Source organism: Paralichthys olivaceus, chromosome 17 (genome assembly GCF_024713975.1).
Source record: "Paralichthys olivaceus isolate ysfri-2021 chromosome 17, ASM2471397v2, whole genome shotgun sequence".
In the NCBI taxonomy this organism is placed as follows: Eukaryota; Metazoa; Chordata; class Actinopteri; order Pleuronectiformes; family Paralichthyidae; genus Paralichthys; species Paralichthys olivaceus.
In genome coordinates, this window is record NC_091109.1 from 8300103 (window position 1) to 8321724 (window position 21622).

General features: G+C 40.6%; 1 protein-coding gene across 1 annotated transcript in view; it reads left to right on the top strand.

Moving 5' to 3' along the window:
* Positions 1-21622, top strand: part of ofcc1 (orofacial cleft 1 candidate 1) — a 78369-nt gene that overhangs the window by 40789 nt on the left and 15958 nt on the right. The window contains exons 16-19 of the mRNA XM_069513105.1: positions 509-760; positions 3046-3298; positions 4003-4166; positions 9284-9443. Coding sequence (XP_069369206.1) covers positions 509-760; positions 3046-3298; positions 4003-4166; positions 9284-9443 — 829 coding nt within the window. The remainder of the gene's footprint in view (positions 1-508; positions 761-3045; positions 3299-4002; positions 4167-9283; positions 9444-21622) is intronic.

Sequence of the window (21622 nt, forward strand, 5' to 3'; positions counted from 1 at the left end):
TCCATCTGTACCCTCTATATGAAAGGGAATAGTTGAGCAGGCCTGACAAAGGGCGGCACAGAGGAGGCAGAGGTGCTGAGGGAAGCCGAGCACTGCTGGAAGGGATTCCTATCTGTATCTGTGTGTGTATGTGTGTGTGTGTGTGTGTGTAGTCCATTTGTGTGCATGTGTGCCAGTTTTAATTCTACATTTCCCTACCTTTAATGTGTATCTGATGATGGTAAAAATTCATTTGAATATTATCCGTGATGCAAAGATTTGCTCTTTTAAATTGAAGTTGTTATCAAGTGTAGTGGTAACTCAATGTAAATGTTTCTATTTAAATAATCAGTACTGATGCCGTCGCCCTTGTTCAGAAGCTATTTAATACTCCTGTGTTTCGGTTTGATATGCAATGTATCCATTTGAATTATTGTTAATAATTGTTAATAATATTTTTTAATATTATGAAGAAGCAAAACATTAAGTCAAAGCTTTACGTTGTCAATTATGGTGTGTCCAAAAACAGATCACCACTGACAGGACCTGTTTCCCGCCCCCCGCGCCTGTCCGATCGAGCCCGCCTGGCCCTACACATGCTGTCGTCCGACCTGGGCCTGCCGTTGCCGGGGCAACAGCAGCCGCGTACGAGCTGGCGCGGCTCTGTTCGGCAGCTCAGCCTCATTATGCTGCTGATGGCTTTGATGTGGTTTGTGAGGCTCTACCTGCATTACTGCAGCCAGTGGCTCTACCTCCAGGCCATAGCAGTTCCTGTCAACAAGTGAGTTTGCTTCCTTTGATATCGCCCTGCACACACACACACAAACACATACACACACAAAAAAAAATGCATGTATGAGCAGGGGGGAGCATATGAATACATGCACAAACATGGAGCAGAACTACCTGTGCATAGACACCTCTGGAGCATCGCCACTAACGTAAATCCCTTTACTTGGAGGACACATACATGGATTACAGAAGCATATAGGCAAGTCGCAGATGCACACACATGCACAAAGTACAGAGACACACACACACATACACACGTACGGTAGTGGTGCAACGGGATGTAGAGGGGGCGGGAGCGGTGGAGAGATGAGGATGTGCAGTGTGTCTGAGTGTGTGATAGCAAACACACACAACACACACTGGATACATCCAAATCATCGGTTTGGAATCCCCCCATTAACAATTTAACAAGACTCTCTCAATAGTAACAAACCATTGTTGGAAGAGTTTGTTGATTTCACCACACGGCCTTAAGCCCCAACAGGCTACACTATTTGGAAGGAATTTATTGTTATTATTTGGTACACAGCATTGATAATAAATAGCAATAAAATACCACAGATCTGTTAAATCACATTGCAGCACAGCATATGGTGCTGATTTAATTCATCACTATAAAAAGAGCTGGCTGCAAACATGCATGCGGGCAGGATTTTATTACAATAACATGTGGGGTGCAAACATCACACATTAAATCATGGAAAGTGATAGAGGAAGGCAGAGAGAGGGAAAAAAGAAACTACGTGGCCAAATGGAAAAAAGGATGGACTGAGGGGGCGGATAGGAGGTGGAAAAAAAATGAAAATGCGAAAACAGAGGGGGTCAACGTCGGATGACAAGTTCCACATGTCCGAATCTGCCGCTCTCCCTCCGAGCATTTCTCTCTCCATGCAGTGGCCAGAGCTGCGGTGCACAGTGAAAGAGAGAGAGAGACCAAGTGACATTAAGAGTGGCTTGTGTGATGGCAGCCTCCCTCACCTCTTGTTTCTATTTCACCCTCTTTGTTTTCTTCCTCAGTCTCTCTTAGCCTCTTGCTTCCCTATAATCCAACCTCTGATCCCACTCTTGCTTCAGAAACCTGCGCGCTCTTGTTATCTTTGAAACAAATAAAAGTAATAATTCAACATTCAAGTCTTGTGTTTTAAGCGTATTGCTTCCAATCGAGTACTCGGAAGTGACCAGGTTGATCCGTTAGTCGGACAGGTGTGGGCCGGCATTCAAGAAAACATCGCAGGTTGCAGGTGGGCTGAGTCAAAAAGTAACAAAACAGTCAGGGTTATTAATAGACTATGTTATAAAAGCTGAACTTACTAAAACATTGTGTGCTAAGGTTTTGCATTCGGCTGAAATACACAAAATACTCAGTTGTGATTGCTAACATGGAGTTTGGAGATAGGTCTCTTTTTGTGCTGTGTTGAAGTCTGTGTTGTGCTGGGAACTGGCCACTGGTTAACGTTTGCTAGTGTGGGTGAGAGAGACATTGAGACAATGCACTCAGGAGTAAGCATTAACATCACGGCTGTTGGATTTTCCAAAGTCCTTTGCACAGGAATCAGTTCACAGGCAACCGAGAAAGTCAGGGAAGGTCTGATTTTTGAAGTTACGCTACAGACATTAGCTATAAAAAAAAGCGATTATTACATGTAAATCGCTTCCTGTTCTTACATATGGTACCTTTAAGAGATTTGAGATAAAAAAAAAAACCAATGGACCTTTACTGTCAGATTAATGGAGAGAATCTGAGGAATGCTAGACTCTTGGAGCAAATCAGATGGAAATTAATGAGCAAAAACTGGACCTTTCCTCTCCCACCACTGGCTTTACCTCCTCGTGACTGATGGCAAGATTAAGAAATTCATGAGGCTTGCTGTGAATGGGGAACCTAACTTACAATAGCAGGTCTGGAAAAGCAAAGGTGTTAATACAATTACTTGTAGCATCTGTCAGTTTGATTTTGTTCCTTTATTTATGCTTTTTACTTTAATTAATATATCCACAGATTATAAAGCTAAAAAAAATAGCTTTTAATACATATAACATGTAACCATGTAATCAATAAGGCAGCACAGACTAGTAAAACAGCCAGTTATAATGTTAATTGTCATCAGACTAATTAAATATGATTGAATCAAGCACAAACAATATAACATTGTGTGGGAATTAGTGGAACCAGTTGCCCTTGAGCTGCAAAGCATCACAAATGCAAATATACAACACTCGTGCACACATTCTACACATATGCACATCACCCGCCTCTATTTCCTCTCCCGCCAGGTTCCAGTTCCACGCACACACGGTGGAGCTTGTATACCAGAGTTCCTTGCTCCACATCTGGGAGGAGATGGCGATGCTGGTGGTGGGTCCCCTGACCTTGAACGCATTAACGTTCCTGCTGGTTCTGATCAGATGGGGCTGTCAACAGATATTTGGCTCACTCCCTTCCTTCACGTCAAAGTTTATCATGGCTCAGGGAGTGTGGACAGTCCTCGACCCTCTGGCGGTCTTTGCAGTGGACGCCGTCCTTGGGGTAAGTCACTTTAAAAATAGCTTGGACACTTGTGCACTTTAAATAGGAGTTCACTTTATCTTGGCAAAGTGACTTTAAATACAAAAAAAAAGGGGGGGGGGTTAGACAGTAAGTATGCAAGGAGAGATGGGTGTCTTTATTTGTCAATGAGGAAGACGTGAAATGATTTCGCCTGCTCACAGTTGTGCATCATTTGACAATAATAAATCATTTTGTACCAATGAATAAGAGATGAAAATGTTTCCTATGTAAAAACATTTTTGTATAAGATTTAGATTGAGAGGAGCACCAGCTGAACTGCATTTGAAAAGCTGTGTTCACAAAAAATGCAAAGCAAATTATTTGCGCATTAAGATTACATACAAAGTCAATGCAAAGACATGAATGACGTGATGAAACACTTATGAATTCACGTCATGCGCCTCATCTAACTAGTTCTGGGCTCTCTGACATTTCCACAACAGGTACAATGCAGGAATGTAGTCACCAAGAGTCAATTTGCTGGTCGTGTGCACTCTCGCCGTGTGTAAAAACAAATGACATAGCGGGAGTAACGTGATGCGAAAATCTGCTTCACTTTTGGTGTGAATGCAGCTAAAAATGCCAATATGTGATTTTCTTATCTTTCCAATATTAAAAATGTCCATCCTCATACAGTACAGATTTGCATTTGTTGTCCTTTCATTCAATCTCTGTCTCCGCAGCGTCTCACCTACAGCCCAGACACACCAGTGGGTGATGCTGCAAAGCTTTACTGGCACTTCTATCGAGCTGACCAATCAGGTGCAGCGGGGGTGGTTATCACTCTCTTCCTTTACGCGGTCCTGTTTCTGCTCTCCATCACCATCCTCTCCATTTACCTGCTCAGGTGAGACAAGTAGGAACATGATGGCTGACGAGCTGACAAACACAGTCCTGTTGTCTCAAATTATTGTTATTTATTCTGGGCCCAGGAAATAGACCGTAAACATGAATATATAGCGTAGAGTCTTCTTAACCATTCCTCCCCCACCAGCCGACTACACGAAACTGCAATGAGGCCAAGGTCATAGTCAGTCTCTTCTCTGAATAACAAATTGCAGTCTGAACGCTTCACAATAAGGATCTCTCCAGACACTGCAGATGCTGCCGTCTTCTGGTGTCAGAGGTTAACTGACCCTATGTGAGGTATTACAAAAGGTTGACAGTGATTCAGCAGTTTCACATACAGCATGTTTCAGTAAATTCTACACCACACTTCTTCCCTTTGTGATCGTATGAACAACAACAACACAACTATGATACACCAGTGGCCTATGAATTCCATCCTGCATAATTTAACAGTGGCTGTGCACAGAGGCGTATTACCAAGTAAAGATCCGTGATGGAGGTCATAGGTCAAACAGCAGGCACACTTTAGAACAAACTTCCCCATCGCAATGAAGAGGAATATACCTAATATGTAGCCACTCTGTCTTCAGTGCAAGAATTGAGAAAAAAACCCAATGTCTAAGTCACATAAACATTTAAATCATCTATGAAAACAATGAGCATGGATCAATTGAGTATGGCAAATAAGATTACTTTTTATTTATCAACTTCGAAATGAATTAATCTGCTGATTTCAAAACATAAACATAAACCCCTCTGTCTTACAATAATTTCAGCCTTGCAGGATAACATTTACAGTCCCTTACAATGTCGATGGTAATTATTTATTTTAGGTTCAGTGATTTCTTATGGTAAATACAATCCATTAAAACTCTTGAAACATCAAATATCACCAATATCTGGTGTCCCTACTACCCTCTTACTATTCTTACATTGGGTGTTTTTTATCCAAAACATTCTATTCCATTCATTCTACTTTGAACACTTGACTGTTGGGTTCATTAGTTTGGCTTTGTCTTTGGTACTAGTTTGACTTTTTTGTGGTTTTTTCGTTCTAGAGCTATTTAAATTATAATTTTCTTTTCTATGACAAAGGATATATATCGGAATATATGACGGTATATACTTGTGCCATCATTTATACTTGTTGATACAGTTGTATGGTATATCACTGAGGCCAAACATAGTGTTGCACATGTTGGTTCTGGCTTTTACATGTAAACTGGGTAGACTAGGTTCCTTTATTATCTACCATTGCTCTTTGACCTCTGACCTCGTGTCAGACCTTCCTGCTGACTGAAAATCAAAACACCGCTCAAGCCAGAAGAGAGGGGAATCATAATCTGGGTAATTTTGAATTGACACAGTCTGACGGGGCAGTCTGTCAATGAAGAGGAAGACCATTTCTAAAACACTCTGGGATTCAGCAGCCAACTATTCTCAAGCACCCGCTCAGAAATAAGTCCTTGCGCCCCCGCAGCCTCGTGCCCATTCCGCAGCATCCGCCATTTCCTTCCCTTATCTGTCCACAGAAAAGCAGAAAACAACAGAAAACGAAAATGAATGTTAATCCATTTTGATTATGTAGTGGCATGGAATTACTTTTGAGGGTTAGACATCAGCTTCACACATCAACACACAGACACACACTGAGTTATGAAACACAAAAAAGCAGAAATACACAAATGCACCACACAGTTTTTCTTATGGAACATAGCATTCTCTGCAACTGGTTGGGACATTGAAAGCGTTTCGAATTCAAAAGTTATATGTGTTTTGATGTAGCGTGAACATGTAACCCCCTTACATTATCCGATTAGGCTGAATGTTTTGCATGGTTGGTGTCACTGCAGGTTTCATACATAGTGAAATGGACTGCATATACATGGTGGTGAATGCACATACTCTATCTTAATGCGCTGTGTGTTCCACTCATGTCTTGCAGATTAAGGTCAGCCATGCTGAAGCATTTTACTTGCTGGGTCTGTATTGTGATTTAACACCTCAGACAGCAGATTTCAGCAAACGTCTCCACTGAGACATCGGGGGAAAAAAAACGAACATTAATGTGTGAATCTCTTAATTTAAAAAACCCTTTTCACATACAGTCGAGTCAAACATCGCCTATTTTCTCAATTTCATAAAAGCCCAGGAGAATGACACTGCAGTGCAATGAGAGGGCAGATTTCTAAGCACTGTGCTCGACAAATTCACAATTTGAAGCTTAAAGGTTATATATGAGTACTTTTCTGGTGTTTCTGGTTTTAATATCCATTAAAATATCCATTTCTTTGAGTATTAAAACCATCTCAGTGTAGTTTAACATTTCTCTTACACTCACAGGGCGTACATTTGCAACTTGGTAAATGCAGATGATGATCAGTGAAGATTGAACTCAACCAAACCGTCAGATTCAGTCTAATATGCTGGAATCAGTGTTTAGCTATAAAATGAACAACTAGGTCTGGTTCTGGTGCAAACCCCAAGATCATGTGGTCGTGTTGAGGTGCTGTTATTACAACATCCAGGTCAAATGCAGGTGGTGGAGCCCACTACTCCTGCCTCCGACAAACTCTCCTGGGCTGATAGACCCTCTGGCATACCGATACGGTGCCAGTGTGCATCAAGGCCGACCAGGGGTCAGACATTATGTGTTGCCAGAATCCAACACCACTGGGGACATCAGGGATTTGGGTAATCAAGCAGTGGGGAAAGAAAAGAGTGCAAACTGTATGTGAAATATTGTCTACCTGCGAAGCAGCTACTGAGACAAAGCCATCGAACAGCTTGTCTGTTTTTTAAACAATGCAAATGGTAAAAGCTGCAAATATAAAAAGTAATCCAATCCGGTAGAAGAGTACTAATAAGAGAAATAGGAATTAACTAAATCTGTACAGACAATTCTGGAGGCCAATCTAAAAACTGACAAGTAAGTATTTGATTATAAAATATATATATATATATATATTTAATAAACAATATATTAATCGAAACAAATGCAAATCTCACTTTTATGATATGGGGCTGATAAAACATCAGTGTTGCGCTTTTTAAATAATAGGACAGCAGATTTTGCACATCATGGTAAAATGTTGAGGGGTGGGTGATAAATTACTGAATAATGTATCCAAGGTGTGTTCTCCCCACCCTCATATGAGACACAACACCATTAAAGGCTCAAACTGTAAGAAAACCCTTATTGAATTAATCAGTTCGAGATTGGCGGCCGAGGAGAGGGTGCCATCTAATTTCAGTAAGCGGGACGCTTATCGGGCTCCAGCTAAATGGACAATATTAAAACAGCAGCTAGTAATAATGACTTCTGCCACTCAACCGCCACTCGGGTTTGTATTGAATGTAGGCCACGAGGCTGAAGCAAGGATGATAATTTTATGGGTTACAGTTTCCTATTGGCTGCAAGGAAGGGGCTCTGACACAGAGCGTGACCTATTTCTAAAAAAATGCCCCGGGCTATATGTATAGATAGAATGGACTGTTATCCTTTTTTAATTACATTTTAGGAAGTCTTTATTCATTAGCTGCAGAAATACATATCAGTGATGTGTTTTACACCTCTATCCTTTTTGAAAGTTAATAAACACAAACGCTACATTGATAATGGTGCAGTTCATATCCAAACAATTACAAGGTTAAAAAAAACAACTTAGTTTGCATTCACAGTGACAGTGTTTCTGTTTGGAAGATATTCAGTCAAACCTGCATCTATACAACTAAATGGAAACAGAAAATATGTTTTATCGGAAACATAATGTTGACTGCAACTTATATTTGAATGCATTAAACCTTTATTGATGACAGCACCGTCTCCACGGAGTGGTTGGGGAGTCCCATTATAAGCCTGTGATAGGAAGCAAAAGCCCTTTAGTGAACAGTACAGAAAGCTTGTGGTTCAGGTTAAATCTTAAAAAGAATATATATATTTCCCTAATCTTAACCAAGTTCTATCATGTGTCCTAAATATACATAACAGAGTTAAATAATTAAATGGTTACTACCAAAAATAGATGCTGTTGTGAACATTATGAATTACTGTAATTATTTTTCAGTACATGTATTAAGTGTCAGTTTCCCACTCACAATTAGCCTACCATGTTTGTCTTTTTGGCTAATCGTGATCATATTCTGTTTAAATGGATTCCATACGTTTGTTCATGTCATCATGGCGACCCCCTATACTTAAAGAGAAGCTATATGGGCCTTATCATCCAGGTTATGCCTCACATCTTTAAGCACTTCCTACACAGAGGAAATGAGCCTGTTTTGAAGCGCTGAGATGCAACGATGGTGAATCTCTCCAAGAAAAAAGCTGCATAAATGAATGAGAAGCACAATTCAAGTGTAGGATGAAAATGAATGCATGCTATTCCTGTGTCTGAGGTCAAGATTCTACAAACATTCCTCTCCCAGGAGCAATGGGGAATGATGCTGAGTTCAAAGCTCCGCGCCAGCATCTTCTGTAAATCCCTGTCTCCTTGATGTTGGTTTTATTTGAGAGTTGATTACCCTCTGACAGGCTAGAATCTCTATGGAAGGGCACAAGGTCTGCAGGATTTGATGGTCAGCCAAGGCATTTGTTTACAGACATGGTGATTTCTTTTGAGGGGTTGGCTCGATGCACCCTTTTGTGGCAAAAGAAAAATAAGACTTTGGTGCTGCGCGCTCATCTGGAGGTACGAATCGATACGCTTCTCTGCCATGCTGAACGTTTTCCTGTGACTCAGGGTGGTCTCTCCTGACACATCTGCATCCAGCACGTCTGTTGCAGCTGCCATCTTTGAAGCGCAGGATTAACAGTGAAGAACATCCGAGGATCTGACTCCCACACATTAACACTTGTACGACCACGCAGATGCACAGCCATACACAGACATGTCTGCAGTCAGCATGTGTTGCCAAAGTGCTTCCCCCTCACAGGCCAATTTGTTTCATTCCTTTTCTCTTTGAATGGCTGTATTAGACTTTTATCATGCTACCTGGCAAAGAATTTAGCCCTATATGATTGTTGCATGGCAGGGACAGTGAATCAATATACAACACTTCTGCTCTCACTGAACCCTTCTCAATTCTTTCATTTTCCAACCCTGAACCTTCCAGATTCCACAACGATGGCCACATGCTGGACATCTTTCAGCGGCTTACAGCCAAAGAGGGGATGTACTTCTTGCCTCAAGATCTGGAGCTGTCCAATCAGGAGCTGAGCTACATTGTCAAGAAGGCAGAGCAGTGGCGAGGCTTCAATGGGGAGAGGCGCAAGGTGAGCGTCTCATTGCATTGCAGCCTCTTCACCTCGAACCCTTAGTGATCAATTGAGATCATAGCTGAAAAATATAATGTGCCAAAAGGTCAATAACATTGCTCTGTTGAGATATTTAAGGACTCAGAATGCAAACTCAGGAGTGGATCAAAATCAAAGTCTCTAATACAAAACTTCAGTACACTCATATATTGTTGCTAAAAGAGATTCTTGCTGTGGTCACTTAAACAAACATATTAAGTTTGAATAAAATGCACAGAATAGGCATTTTATTTAGTCACATTTCAGTGAACTGGAAATTAAACTCAAAGAGTTTTAACTTCATATTCCAACTAAAATGGTACAATTAGCAAATGTCACACTCTATCGAGGCCCAAAAGTCCCCTTGTTTAACCACATTTTAGTTCATTAGATCTGCATTTTTATTTGGATGTGCATGAAATTGTATACACTCTATCCCTATCAGTCCCTTAAAATGTCACATTTTTTAATGAATTATTATTAAGATGATTATTCTCTGAAAAAATCAACATGATTTTGCATAATCCTGCTAATTAACATTCATTCTTTATTTTTTTTAAGTGATTCAATCATCGTGGTATGTACGTGCACATGCTATACTGGGAATCATCTTAATGTGGACAACTTGGTGTGGCAGGAATCCACTTTGCATAAATGCATGTCCCAATGAAATTACTATTGCTTGGGAGAGGCTGCCACATGTCTGACAGCCCAGTGTAGGTCAATTGTGATGACACAGGGCAGGGCAGTGCATTAGCACAGAGCCTACGCCTGATGTAAAATCTTTGCATAGTGATTGAAAATGTGACTTGTTGAGATAAGGGATGTAGCATGCAGCGATCAAACTGCAGCTCCCTTTAATTTAATCTGGAGGATTTGTTAGTGGCACACATCGCTCGGTGTCCACCATGTCCATTAACTCCCTCACTCTTCGCTTGCGCGAGTTCATGTGGTGGCAGAGGAGTAAAAATAGAACCCGAAACCACATTAAGTTCTGTTTCTGGTGAAAGATGGACTCGAAAGCCAGGAACTGATGTTGTCTTACAAGGCTATGAAAACAGATTTTAACCAATACATGTTTTCTGAAGTGATCTTGAGATGTTTTAATGACCAGAATGTCATTTTAGAAAAGGGTACGCTCAACACGGTGGCTAAAAACAATCGTTACAAAGAGGATTAGACGTTAACAGAAAAATTATGATAATGATTGACAGTGTTTCAGCCAATAGATACAGTTTTACACTGTCAACAAATACAAACAACATCTGAATATACCATTCAAGGAGGAAGAGTCATATTGTCTAAGGAGGTAGAGCAGATTTCTAGTAGTTGCAAGATTCCAGTCTTCACCCTGTTTCAGACATCGTTGTAATGTAATCTAATTTATTTTGGTTAAAGAAAGCTGTAACTTTGTTGATCTAGTTTTAGTCAACGAAAACAGACATTTTAGTAATTGTAAGTCATTAGATTAGTGTGAATAGTTGAGTAAATGTAGTTGAGGCAAACCTAACTAGTTTTAGAATGAAGCTCCTACTGCTCATTTTAATACATTTGCAAACAAACAGGCATGATGATATCAAAGCCTCCTGTGGGTCAGCTGAGGATCTGGGGATGAGGACAACAGAGAAGCTATAGATATATTGGATCAAATGCCGTGTGAGTGTACTCATCACGTTTTTTGATCCTGTTATGTACTGGTCAGAAGGAGCTTCATTCTGCCTGGACTGCTGGAGGTTTTTATACAGTCATGTCGAGCCTGTAAAACACTCCCATCTGATCCCATCTGATGTTAGAAGCTGTATTATCATGCTGTAACATTGTTTCTGGTACTGAACTCTTACACCAACCCTGATGCTTTCCTACCTATTCAAAATCATCGCTAAATGCCTCACCCCAACCAAACACTTGCCCTACACCTAATTCTACACATGACCCTCAATAGTCTCAACCCTCAAAGTGTTTGAGGAGCCGTCATCTAGTTTTCGTAAACAGAATTAACACGAGTAAGCTAAAACATAAACTTCTGAACTTCTTATTCCAAGGGATGATTTGTTTTACACCCACTTTGTATCTTTAATGAACTGCAACCCCTGGCTCTGCGTGGTGACTACACTACTTTTAAATAAGATGGTGATGGACCTGTTTATTGGGAGAAAATTGAATCCCCCAATGTTCGGAGACTTTGAAAGAAGTTAACACCAAAGTTTGTGATTCATTTAGGTACTGATGGCCTCTTGCTGCACTGCGAAATCAATGATGCTTTAACGCATATCTGCCTCCACAGCAACAATTACAGCATCTAATTTAGTATTATTAAACTAACGGATTAACAGGCTCACCGGCATGATGAACATTTAGGGTTATTGCATTTTATGATTAGTCAAGTGGGCCATTTTTCATCAAACTAAGATGGGTCCTGCCATTATTTCATAATCATTGGAACAATTTCTCCTGTAAAAAGGGTCACTTTCCTAACTTAGCAAAGACATATCCCGATTAGACTAATTTGCCTACATGCAAATTTTTGTCATTTTTCCCTCATTAACTATTTATCATAGACAGGAAAAAAATATATTCATGAAGGCGAGCAAAGGAGCAGCCTGACAGAGCTGAAACTAATATTTTGCAACTCTAATGATTTTTTGCATCCTTAATTAGATAGAATAAGGTTGATATGATTAGGTCAGGATGTAGTGTTTTTCATTAAAAATACATTTCAGAAGCTGTATTCCAAATGTGCCCTTGCAATTAAATAATGAATCCGACGCATTCCTTATTATGGACCCAATTAATATCAGAGGCAAGGGCGTAATTTTAATAACAGTAGGCCACAAGGCCTTCATTAGCAAAGTGAGAGAAAGGCAGGATGAGGAGGAAGAAAACAAGGTAGTCGCAGGAACAGCAGCAGCAGCAGACTGATATTGAGCCAATTTTAGAAAGTTATTGAACATTACCCTCTTAAAAGGATAAAGTATGACATTTCAACAAATCACATCTGGGGTAAACAGGAACTCCATATTCTCCCTGGTGTGTTTTCACCTAATTTGATACCAGCTGTATATGAGGTGCCAGACAGGGCCACTGAAAATGGAAAATCATTTGAAGAATCACAAGTGAAAGGTTCTATCTAGTACATTAGATACTATGCATCAGTGTGTTTCAGTCATGAAACCTTCGACAGACACAGGTTGACTAGGAATCCTTTATTTGTTAGTAATCAAGGTTTTAACATCTAGGTTGGCCACATCATCTACGGCATTAACCACAACAAGGAGGAAGCTAATGGTGCAACCAATATATTATATTATATTTACCCAGAAACACTGAACAGAGTTCAAAAACCAAATAGACATAAGCTAGTAGGTTATAAAATGTGGCATCAATGGAGGAAATGTGTTTGAAGAGTGCATAACATCAGAAATCATGGATATTATGATACCTTTACGTTTGTTTTTTTTGTTGGGAACTAAAGTTAAAGCAAGTGACACAAAATAGGAGATGATCATAAAATGATCAATTAAATTACTACTTGTTTTGCAGATGTGCTGTGTTGTACATCTGCACAACCCCTCTGATGATGCCTTTCCCTCCAGCACTGACACAATAAAAAAAGATCCACATTCAATAGTCAACCTGCAAACGGCCTGTTACTTGTAATTTTCACAAGGTTGTCATAAAACTTGATCTAATTTTTACTTTCTCACCAATTAACTTTATACTAGAGATTCCTCCATCCTCCATTTGAATATTCCTCTCAGGTTAAGATGTGAGCAGTAGAGATTAGTGGCTATGAGCAAAGAGGGTGAAAGAGTCAGACATCAACCTGTGTACTCTTCAGTTTGATCTCAAGCAAAATGAATAAGTTCCCATCATAGACCAATAATGTGGTTCATGGGCTTGTCAATTGGCATCTATCCTAAAAATACAAGCATGCCACTTCATGTTCTAAATATGCTGGATTTTTATTCATCAGGATCCATAAATTATTATCTGGGAAATCAGTGACAATGTCAAATAACACCATCTTCCAATGTTCAAGAAAGTGATACAAGTTTGAATTCTTCTTGGCCTACAGCTCACCCTTCCAGCAAGTTTCAAGGAGATAACATCAGTAGTTTTTGCCTAAAAACAGGCAAACACAACAAACTGCAATAAAAATATAAGCTCCTTGCTGATGGTAACCAGACTGAAGCATGTCTTTGATTCTGCATTACTTAATATGCTGGAGGTGTCTCTCTTTTAACAAAGAGACACAGTAATGAGAACAACAGATCATTGTTGAAGTTCAAAGTCCAAAACAAAAAAGTGAGAATCATGAAGTTGTTTGAGGGATTTGCAGACTTTTACACATAATCCAGCTGTTCTCATGTAAAACCAATAGCCATGGTCATTTATTTTAACCATGACCTTGCCAAAACGTTTAGCACGTGTTTACCTCTCAAGAGTCAGTGATTACGCCGGCATGATCAAATCATGACTAGTTCAAGTCAGTAGTTCAGGTCTTGTGCTGACAAAAAATATACCGAGCAATGCCATAGAAAAACTTTTTTTTTAATGTGGCATAGGCAAAAAAAAAACATTACAAATGGCAAAAACAGCCCAGTACTCCTCAGGGTTCACTATGACAACCTGTCATTCGTATGCTCCGGTGGTTCATATTAAAGGGACAAGCAAACATGGGAGTTGTTTAAGTTTTAAGTCACAGTTTTAAATTAAGCATCAAGGCACAACCTGTGGAAAAGGTTCATCAAAAGCAGACAGATTTTTATAGGAGTCTGCAATCGACATGACAGATTACCCAGTTTGAGGCTAACATGAGCAAAATAAAACAAATAATCAAAAACCTCCACTATACTAATGCTTATAGTGCTATGATGCTCTGAGCTAGTGCTACATGCTCCACATCATACTAGGGGTTCAGTAATGAGCCCCATTAATTATGTAAAGGCAGTGATGCAGATAGACCTAATTAATTGTCTCCTGTCACCCTCTTGATTACTGTACCTGGAAGGGAGGTGTTAATTTCTGTAATACTTAAGCAGGTACGCAAACTGTTTTGTCAGAGCCACCACTATGACAATGACAGAGTGCCAGCTTACCCTCTGCAAAGCTCTTTGGCTGTTAATTCAACAAACGGAAACTTTCCCAGTGGTGGTGGTGACATTGGGATAATTGAAAGAGAGAGGGAGCGATTAAAAGAAGTGGGGAAGGAAGGAGAAAGGAACGAGGGGGTTTGTATGGTGGCCCTGGAGATGTTTTCGCAACCTGAACATTTGCGTACCGTCGTGCCGTTTGTCTCCATATGTCTAGGTAATGGGTTACCAGCGGCTGAGTTTGGGAACACCCAGGGTGCTTTGCAACAGCAGCGTGGTTGGTGGGGAGTAAACCTGTTGAGAGTCAAACTGCACAGATTGGAGAGTTAATGATAACCTGAGTCTGGGAGGCTGGCTGTTAATCATATAAAACGTGTTCTAATTTTAGTCTAAACGACTGCGGGATGGTGCTACCTGACCATACTGAGAAATCAGGGTCATCCTTTTTCAACTAATTATCTAAGGACAAAATAAAGCACAGTTTTAATCTCATTATAAAAGTTAATTTTGAAATGTTCCATATTACCCTGCCTATCATGTTGTAGATATATTTGGGAAAAGAACATAAACCAGGGGAGATGCAACTCTTAACCCAACTCCAACTACTGAAAATAATGTTTCTATGCAACTACTTTGCAGCAAAAGAGCACAAACACAATTTTCTTAATGAGAATAAGTGAATTTATGTATTTTTAACGTGCAAAATGTTTGTGTTTATGCAAAACACTTGATTAGAGCAATCAAGAACAGCGTTAATAGTGGTTTCAGATAAATGCCTCCTCCTAAAGGTCTTTGCACACTAAGTCAGTATTTTTTGAATGCACTTTTTATTATTATTATGTTTTTTGGACTTAGTGTGCAAAGACCTACATACTGTTACAAGTTGTTTCATCTGGGTCATCTATCTGCCTTTTCTATCAGTCTTGCTGTGCAAATTTTACAGTAAAGTGAGTATCAGGCCACCCGAGACGCAAATCTAAAGTCAAGTGAAAGAAGACGGAGCATTGGGAGGGAGGGAGACAGAGGGAGCAGCAGGCCGTAGCAGAATACACAGGAACCGCTGTCACCTAACAATAGAGCCCTCAGCTCCTGAACAGGAACCCATAACAGTAACACAGGAACAGCAGAAGAGGAGAGGAGGAGCTGAGTGCTCCCATGGCACAGGAGGGGTCATCTGGAATCAGAGGGCATCTATGGGTTTATGGTGTGTGTGTGTGTGTGTGTGTGTGTGTGTGTGTGTGTGTGCGTGTGTGTGTGTGTGTGTGAGCATGTGCATAAGTGTCGGGTCACCGGAGTCCTCCCAACCCCCCAGTCACCTCTACCAAAGAGCAATGTGGTCAGTGTGCGGGCATGCGTGCATGTGTATTCATGTGCCGAGCTGAATGTCTCTGAATGCAGGGCTGTTAACCTACATACAGAGTTCATACACACAGTATGTCCGTGCATGTGTATGCGTATCGTCATGCACATTTGTGGGTACATGCATGCAAACCTTGCCGCGCGCCTCCATGTGCATGTCACATTAGAGTGGCTTCTTCAATTACAGCGGATGGTTTTGTTTTTAGTGGACAGCGCTGAGGGCCCCAATGGCCCCGAGGCAGCAGCAAGCTGGCAGGCAGGGACAGGGGTGACGTAAGAGCAAACACAGCATCCACAGTCTGAGCATTAGGGAGCTCAATATGAGATATGATTGCAAACGCTACATGCCTGTGTTCCCTTAAAAGGACACAGACTTTGATGGGCAGTCGTGTGAAAGTGGTGCATAGTGGTTGGAAAAGAAAAGAAAGAAAGAAACTGATGAAGATCAAACAAATGTTCAATCCCTCCAAATTATATTTCTTAGAATTTTCCAAATATCACTACATCCCAAATAGCACTGTTGGGGTTATGAAGCATCACTGATAATTACCTGTGAATATTCGAAGCTTGTAACAGTCAGCACCAAAAATACTTTGCATGCTGCATTTTCCAGACGCAAGACAATTTGGGGGTCATCTTCACACATTTGTCCCAATTTGTCCCTTTTTAAAAATAAATGACGTAGTGTGGTTTCTATTAAACCTGTAATGTGGCCACTGTCCCAATGTCAGCGTTGATAAGATGAGAGCAGTGTATCAATTGTATATAGGGATGAATGACCAGACCTAAGTGTCTCGATCGTCCCCTGGTGGCTGCAGTACAGGTCATAAATACTGCCTCCTCCATGTTAGTAGATTGGACATGGACCAAACTACAAAGTCAAAGTGCATATCAAATTATTTATTCTGTGACTGTAGGTAGTTCTTTGATGACAAGTGTTTATCTTTCTGGAAAAGTTTGGTCTTGATAAGTTATTTGATTTAATAAAAACAGGGTGAAACATTATGATTGACAGCTGAGACTGACTAGCAATCGGTCAGGCACAGACTCTGGTCTCTCTCTTCCTCCTGATTCCTGGCTCGTGATTATTTAATGAATAATTAATGTTTATGCATAATGGGAAATTTCCGATTACTATTTCAATATAAAATATACATCAAATACTTGGGCATCAGTTACCATGGCAATGAGAGACACATTTACATGTTTATGTCTTCAGCAGCTCTGTCAGTTAAAGCCCCTAAAAGGAATATTTTCATTGATTTTGGCGCCTCTGTGGACAAGAGCGGTAGTGTTTCCATTGTCTCCTGCTGTAAAAACCTGGCCAGCCTGTGCATTTGTTTTGCAAAGAGTGAAAAAAGACACACAACTGTACAACTGATGCACAGCAATGAGGTAATAATTCAGATCGTTGTATGACATCATAATTTCTTTTTTAAACCTGTACATACACTAACCCTAACTCTGCCATAAATTGTTTTGTCTCACCTTGCCGGTGGTCCAACCCGACCACTGACAGTTTATAGAAAAAGACAATTTTCTCACTGATTGACTCCTTTGCTGTTGGGCAACAATAATAAAATTAGACCATTTCATATATGGGTTAAAAACTCCTAGCAGCATGTTTAACCTCTCGGGTCTGTAATACATGCTCAGCAAAATAAGTGTGTTAGCATCTACTTTTATCAAGTTATTCATTTCAAGAAGTATTTGCTGAAGAGTAGTAGCTTGTCTCAGAGCTGTTTGTGCAACATCTGCCAGGGATTCTCTAAAATCATGTCACAAGGGAGCGTATGTGTGCAACAACATAATGCCCCATCATCAGATTGAGTTATTTTGCATTAGTCTGACTGTCGCTCCCTTTCTTGCTCCACTTTGATATATGTGCCTCCTCTTTGACCTCTGTTTAGCACACACAATATTCTTATCCTGTTCCACTAATCAGTTACTCAAGATACCTGTGCGTGCAGAGGCATGGACACAGAGTTCTAGCAGGTCTCTGCTCATTAAAGAGATCACTATGATGATGTGTTCATGTTGCTTAAGGTTACAATCAATGCCAGGACTCAATGTTATGTTTACTCTTCTTAGGGAGCATTTAACTCACCTACTTTGGGTGTGCACCTGTTTTGCTGCCATAGAGGTATTAAAATGCCCATTAGCGGAGAATGTATTCTCTCTTATCAATCATAGCTTTCTACGTCCATCTTATATTAGATTGGATGATTAGATTATAAAATAAGATTATTTTATTAATTTTTAATGATTCATTTCTGGTAGGCTACTGAAACCATTCTATCTTTTTGCCTTACTTTTATTGAACTCTTTTATCTGACTTTCTTTGATTGAGTTCTATGAACACAGGCCAAGACCACAAACCGCCCCCTTCTTCTTGATTTCAAGGTGATAGACTCCACTATATTATCCCGATCCCAATAATATACTATATCTAGACCAACCCTCAGTTCCAGCAGGAGATAGAGCGTGAAAGGAGAAAGTGTTCCAGTATGAACTCGTCGGTGTGAACAGTTTAATTACAGGGAGTGTCAGCCCCATTGCTTAATGTGTCCCTCACAATTAATCCAGGGAGAGGATGTCATTATCTACCAAAGCATGGGCCTGGGCAGGCTTTTCTGTCGGAGGGGAAAAGAGGGAGAGGATGAGAGAATGAAAAAAGAGATAGCAAGTCAAAACAAGGAAGTGGGTTTGGTTCACAGCCAAATAATATGGTCAACTTCTGTGTCACATAAAAGGATCAAGATAATGCGCTTAGAGATCATTTCAAAATATTTTGTTCTTCCAATGTCTCCTATAAATCCTTCATTGAGGATGAGCGTGTTCCTTTAACTTCCCCATCAGCTTCACTCATCAGCTGTCAAAACAAGTCCAGATGGAGGAGGTTAAAATGGACGGCAGGTTTTCAGCATTTTCAGAGGCTTTTCCGCCCTCTCCCTCCTCATCCTCAAAACCAGACTGAAGAGGGAGAATTCAAACATTTTAGCCGCTGATGGAATGAATATTAAGACGGGTCAACTCGAACCACTTTCAGAGGTCTTGCAACAACCGCCTGCAAGTTATATTTTCACCTAAAGAGCTGCGAGATGAAATAATTGTGTGATCCTGTATGTAACACAGACTCAGACACACATACAAAACAGGCATATGCAGCCTTTGACTCACAAAGGTTTTACAGCTTGAACTTGACGGATCTGATTCTTTGTGACTGTCCGCCGTTAGTCACTTCTTTCCCCTTCCCTCCCTTCCTTTTTCTTTAAAGAGTTTGACCTTGGCCGCTTCCTGTGGCCTGGAGGGGATGAGGAAGGTCTGGTGATTGTGACAGGTGTCGTGTCTTAACAGCCCCACATGACATCCCAGGGAGAGATAGACATTTGGAGTTTTTTTTTTTTTTGTCATAAGGGTTTCAGTCATAACCTTAAAGAGACAGAGCAGAGTGTGTGTGTGTGTGTGTGTGTGTGTGAGAGAGAGAGAGAGAGAGAGAGAGAGAGAGAGAGAGAGTTTCCCAGCATCATTTCAGTTATTGGCTTGGATACTTATCACCTTCAGCCTCCGAGGCCTGATTAGATTTGAACTAATCCAAAGTCAAATTTCGGATATCAAAGGCAATGCTCAACTTTGGCATGTCTCTGCGGCATCGTTATACAAAGCTCGGTCTCCTGAAATTTTTAGATCCAAGCATGGCATCTTAAAATTTTCCATGCACCTGGAGTGAGTGCTTTTCCCAACACAAAAGAATGAGAAATGTTGGGTGTGATAATACAAAGGTATAGGACTTGTTTATGTCATTTTTTTTTGTTGCCTCTGGTTAAAGTGAAATTAATTATTCGTAAAATAACATTAAATTCAAAAATAAACAAGTGTCTTCATGGCAGTGGCTGCACGTTTGATGTTAAATATTAACAGGTCCAGTAATGAATCTAATGTGTTCAAGGCTTTAATCACTTTAATGCACATGAGTTATTGACGCTATCACTTAACAGACAATATTAGGTATTAAAATTAAAATATGCAAAGGACCTATTTTCCCTTGAGCTGCAGGTAAACCAAAATATTCTCCAGAACAAACCTGGAAAACCGATCTCCTTGGGGCCCATGGCTGAGTCAGACTTTGCTTGGAAGTAAAAGATGGGCTGCTATCTATCTGAGTTGTTTACTGTAGGCTGGGAGTAGGCTTTATTTTCTGCAAAGGAGATTAGTTACAGCGAATTATGCATATCTTATTTTCTGGATTATCTAAGGCACTCAGAGATACTATCGCGCTGGATAATCTCTTTTAAAGTTGTTAGGTTTATTCTGACTGTAAATATAGTCATTGTTGCTTGTTTATCTTCTCTTGACGTCCAATTTGGTCTGTGCTACTTTAGGATAGAGGGTATTATTGCATTTTAACTATGGTTATTCAAGTTGAAATATTTATAGACAGTGATCTCTGCTTTATAGGCACAGTAATAAGAAGAGGGTGGATGGGAGCCACTGTAGCATACAAGCCATTTTGTCACTATGCGATGCGTACAGTATGTTTGTGTCCCTGCATGCAAATATGAATGGGTGGCTTGTCTTGTCCAGTGGTGCGTTAACCAGACACAGACCTTTGCTTCAGCCAAATCAGGCCCAACGCAGACAGTGTGCATCCATGCCATTTTCAAGCTGCTCCAATTATATCTGCCATCCGACCACATATTGGCCAAATTTACAATAACAGCATATCTATTTCCTTTCTAATGGCTGACATTACTTGGCTTATCCATGCATGTATGTCTGGGGTCTTTTATGCTTTGTGGTTTGGTCCTTTCCCAGCCATGTGCAATGTGCAGCAGCCCGGCTTGGCCTTGCATTTGCATGCGTTCCATAAGGCCAGTGTGTGGCGATGTAACTGGGTTCACACTTTATGTCTATACGTCAAATATCTCTGTGGATGAACATATGCACTTGAGGTGTCACCCATGATGTATAAAGATTTGTGCATCTGCACTATACATATGTGCCCATTCGTTTAAATTTGTATGTGAGTGAGCAATCTCAGTACATATGTTCTGGTTCATGTGTCGATGTGCCCGTGTTGTTGGCACATTTGTTTGTGTGCCGACATGCAGTCTGTGATATGAGCACAGCAAACAGGCCTTGAACCGGGGCCAGCTCTGATACACGGGGTGGTGATGGTGGTGGAGTGGAGGGATTGACCTTCTATAGCTTAGAGAGCCTCTGCACAGTGCACACCGCCCTCCTCCTCATCTCCCCACAACCCTCACCTCCCCCTTCTCCCTGCTGCCTAGCCCCAAGTGCCTGCAGGCGTTGGAGACGCATGCATGCGTTGCCTCACTGTGTGAGGCTTTGTCTGTTTGTGAGCACGGATGTATGTGTGTGTGGAGCATGTAGATGAGTGTTGCTGTGTGTGTGTGTGTGTGTGTGTGTCTGTGTGTGTGTGTGAATAAGGATCTGTGGACAAAAGAAGTAGCCATGTCTACCCTCTTGCACACTAATGTTTCCTTCCTCTACATGTGCGTGCTGGCTAATTTTTTACATTGTGATTACTTTTGTTCTTGAATATCCACATAAAACTATCACAGTGACAATGGGGCTAGCATATCAATTTCAAAAAAGAAATGATATTGTCACTGAAATCAAGGAAAGTTGCTATGAAGAAACACAACATTTCTGTGAGGCCTAAGTGTCAAAAAGCTGATAAGT